The 4,695-nt window shown below is 32.0% G+C and overlaps 1 protein-coding gene across 1 annotated transcript; it reads left to right on the forward strand.

Moving 5' to 3' along the window:
* Positions 1 to 653: 653 nt before the first annotated feature.
* Positions 654 to 1,352, forward strand: LOC139490177 (uncharacterized protein KIAA1958-like). The gene has a single exon (XM_071277026.1). It carries the CDS (start codon positions 654 to 656, stop codon positions 1,350 to 1,352), a length of 699 nt encoding a protein of 232 aa, XP_071133127.1.
* Positions 1,353 to 4,695: the final 3,343 nt, after the last annotated feature.

Here is a 4,695-nt window from a genome sequence, read left to right on the forward strand (position 1 = left end):
TTTGCCGGAACTATAAAGTTATGTCGTTCTCGCAACTAATGTAAACAAATCGAAACATCGTGTTACTTCCAACGAAGACAAAAAGTATTTAAATAAAATGCTTCATGATACGAAAAAGATATTTTCTTTAAAATTAAACACCAAAAATACTGATAATTCAAAAAAAACTAAATAGTATTGTAAGTCACGTTCTAAAAAAATCGTCTGCTTTCATAAACATGGATCCCTACTCTGCCGTCTTTAACGAATATCTTGACCCATTATACTTGCAAGATGACTATGAAGTTCCACAATTTGATGTCCAATATACACAACCACAAATTAATTATTACACCTTTAAACCAGCTAAAACCCCCTCGCCAATAAAACCAAATGAAAATAAAGAAAATGAAGTCAATATTACTGAAACTGAAACCCAGTCACAAACATTACAACTCCAACAAATACCTGATCTAGATTTCCTTGATGATAGTTTTACAAATTTCAGAGCTACCAAATTGTGATTTTGAAAAGTTTTTAAGCAATATATCTGAAGAAAATCTCAACAGTATGGCTGAACAAAACGCAAAATTTCACAGTAGATTTGTTACAAATGATGAAAATGAAAGGCAACTTTTATTGAATAAAGAGAAAATTCAAATACCATTAGGAAAATGAACTCAGCTGTTAAAACTTTCCAACAATATCTTATAAATGTCAAGGCAGAATTTAGAGAAATACATACGATGCAACCGCACGAGTTAGACCAGTACCTGCAAGAATTTTTTGTAGGTATTCGGAAAGAAGTCAAAGTAAAAAACAATAATGACATTCAAGAAATTGAAAGAGAATATCAACCTGGAAGTCTTGATGGCTTTCAGTCAATGATCAACAAACACCTAAAAATGAAAGAATATCCATTGGATATCATGAGGGATGACCAATTCAAGAAATCGCAGGATTGCTTAACCGCTAAAAAAAAGCATTTGAAACAGCTAGGCCTTGGAAACCATCCCAATGCTGCAGAAGCTTTGGAGTCTGAAGACGAGGAGGAATTGTACAGATCAGGGGGTTTTGGTACTGATGATCCGGACAGTTTGTTAAGTACAATTTGGTATATGAATACCATTCATTTCGGACTACGTGGTTCTCACGAACATAGACAATTGAAGTGGGGAGATTTGAAACTGGAAACTGACAGAAATGAAAACCAGTGCTTAAGCTACAATGAAAGACTAACTAAAACAAGAGATGGCTCAAATACAAAAAATACAAGAGCATATGCTCCTAAATCCTGGAGCAATCCCGAGGATGAGAGGAAATGTCATATATCAACATATCTAAAGGTCATTATTATCAATATATTTCAGTAAAAAAATTATTTGCCAAGGTATGCATACAAAAAAAAACCATTCATAAATATCAATAACACAAAAAATATATATGTTATGTGAATACAAATAAGACAACTAGTCATCACGTAAACCACAAAAATCCAATGAATATCCATATCCATTAAACAGTAAATTTAAATATCAAGTAGAAATTACATGTACATGAAATGACCTGTTGCCACGTCCTATTACTCAAACCAATACATTTGAAACTCCATTTATTATCAACATATAACTCCTTTGATGAAAAATTGCAATCTATCCAGTAACTGAGAAGTACTACAATCAAATATAAATGCAGCACATAAACAGTAACCAGGAAGAATTGACAATTGTAGAAGTTTGACACAAACTTGTGAAAACCATTTATATTCAATGTTATATAATTATGCAACCAAAAGAAAATTTAGAAAAACTGACAATGATTAGATTTCAAACTTTTCATTCATTATAAAAAATATATGTGGTATGATTGCAAATGAGACAACTGTCCACAAAAGACCAAATGACACAGGCAAAAGTAACTATAACTATAAGTCACCATTCGGCCTTCAACAATGAGCAAAGCCCATACCGCATAGTCAGCTATAAAACACTGCCGTATGACATTGTAAAACAATTCAAACGAGAAAACTTTCATTGTTGTTTTTCTATTACTAGCAGATCTGTGATACATGTAGTGCAGACCAAAAATGTAAAGGTGTTTACTGTAACCTTATTTTTATCCCCTTCCATTTCATTTTTTACTGTTTTTGATTCAAATCACTATTATAATAACACCTTTGATCGCATAGTCGAATGGAAAAAAACCACTACCAACCCTCTTTTTCTCAGCTTGTAACAGTAAACACTTATACTTTTTTGTTTGGCCTAAAAACCTGATCCTTATTTGGAAAGCTGTGACATATGTGTGTTTCTCTATTATTAATTATCTTGCGTTTGTATGTGCTGTATTTCTGTCAGATATGTGTTATAACATTGACATACAATGGAAGGTTTGTCATGCCATTTAACCAGTTGTAACCAACCATTGTGTCTTAAAGTATCCTGTAACAAGCAGACATATGTTATCAAATATTTCGCTTCTATGTGAATTGGCGTTTGTTTTAGTTTCCCTTGGGTGTTCCTATTGTTCGTTTTCTAATGTGTTTCTCTCGGTTTTGGTTTGTAACCTGGATATTTTTTTCAATCGATTTATGACTTTTGAACACTAGTATACTAATATTTCTTTTATTCATCATTAAACTTTAAACTGCATCAGGCAAAAACGATCATTGATAAATTTTGCTCTTAAAAATTAATCTTATGTCCCTTTGTAAAGCACACAATTTTTTACAGCTCATCAAGCATGCAAATGCTGGGGTTTTCAGTTATTTTGTTAGACCATCCCTAATAAAGGTAATCTAGGAATACGATTCGAACAGATTAAATAATTTTCAAATATTATTTTTGAATAAAACGAAACAATCCTTAGATAAGTAGTTAATTCTTCCGAACATGCAACCAAGATAGAAATAAAATTATTTTGTACATGATGTTGCATGTTTGCAGGTAGAGCAGAATGTTCCTTCCCTTCTGAAATCACCTCAGATATTGGCGGGGTTGGCTTTGTAAAGTTATCTGTCATGTACTTTTAATAATTGTAAAAGTTGCAATATATTAACAAGTACTTCAAATAATATATTTAAAGTTGAATAGAATTAAAAGTATTAATGTGCTTCATTGCAGTTTATCATAACTTATAAATAATTCTGCAGGAATGTTGTGCATACATTATTTTACAGATGTAGAAAAAAGCAACGCCGAAACATACCCAGATGCATCAAGTGACAGCACAACACTATAACAAATACCAACTACCGAAACAACAACAACAAACGACAAAACAATCTATAAAGAATCCAATGACTTTTTCTTCCGCCTAATTTTTTTTCTTGCGTAGTATTGATGTTTCAAAAGATGTCGCTTAGATATTTGTAATATGAAATCGTATAGTTTATACGCTTTAAAAATTGACAACCGCGTAACCAAATACTTTACGTTGTAAGAGTTATCTCCCTAAACACTGTTTTCTTGTGGCCACTACTCCTTCGCAACCGTAAAACATTACGACAAATTTATTTTACCAAATTGCTCGTTACTTCTTCAGGATTCATTTGGACCGAAGCTATCCGGAGACGCCATATGAGAGTTATTTCAACTGATGCATTTGATGTAAGTGATATGCGTTTCTAACTGGTAAACCATCAGTGATATAGGCCTAGGGTCTTTGGATTTAAGTTCCTTGGTCCAAAGAAGGAAAATAAGGTCAAGGTCAAAGGTCAAAGTCATATTCTAAATTTCAATTTTGGCTTATTTTCTCTTATGTTCAAACACAATAAATGATATTGACAAATTATTTTTACTAAATTGTTAGTTGTGACATGTAACACTTAAATTTAGATTTTGGCTTATTTTCTCTTATTTTCAAACACAGTAAAAGATATTGACAAATTATTTTTACTAAATTGTTAGTTGTGACATGTTACACTTACATTTTGATTGCGAGGATACATTGACTGTAAATGGGAGTTTTCTACCCTTTTATATTTAGAATAATCTGTAAAGTGATATAACTCATTAACCATACATATTGCAGACCTAGGGTCTTTTAATTTTAGGTCCTTGGTTTATGACCTTGAAATTGAGGTCAAGGTCATCACCAAATTGGACGTTCTAGATTTTGACCTTTGCTATCAATTCTTATTTATACATCATAAAGAGCCATATAAACTGACATTTTAACTGAATTTTAATGTTTTCATATCAAAATAGATCTTAACTGGTGGAAAGACCTTTAATTGTTCTCTGAACAATCGGTTTTTAATTAGGTCTTTCCACCTTTTCGTGGAAAGACCTATTGGATTTCTTCTTCTTCTGATTATTATTATTATTATTTTTTTTTTTATTCTTCCGCCTAATTCTTTTCTTGCGTAGTATTGATGTTTCAAAAGATGTCGCTTAGATATTTGGAATATGATATCGTAAAGCGTATGCACTTTTAAAACTAACCACTGCGTAACCAAATACTTTACGTTGTAAGAGTTATCTCCCCAAACACTGTTTTTCTTGTGGCCACTACTCCTTCGCAACCATAAAAGATTACGACAAATTTATTTTACCAAATTGCTCGTTACATCCTCAGGATGTTCTGTTTTATTTTGACCGAAGCCGTATAGAGACTCCATATGAGAGTTAGTTCCCCTTTTGTATTTGAAATTTTGAAATGTATTATAAACTGGAAAACCATAAGTGATAGAGACCTAGGGTCTTTTGTTTTGAG

This window comes from Mytilus edulis, chromosome 9 (genome assembly GCF_963676685.1).
Source record: "Mytilus edulis chromosome 9, xbMytEdul2.2, whole genome shotgun sequence".
Classification (NCBI taxonomy): Eukaryota; Metazoa; Mollusca; class Bivalvia; order Mytilida; family Mytilidae; genus Mytilus; species Mytilus edulis.

Excerpts from the sequence above, each read along its gene's own strand:
- LOC139490177 (XM_071277026.1), top strand. The coding sequence starts at position 654 with ATGAACTCAGCTGTTAAAACTTTCCAACAATATCTTATAAATGTCAAG.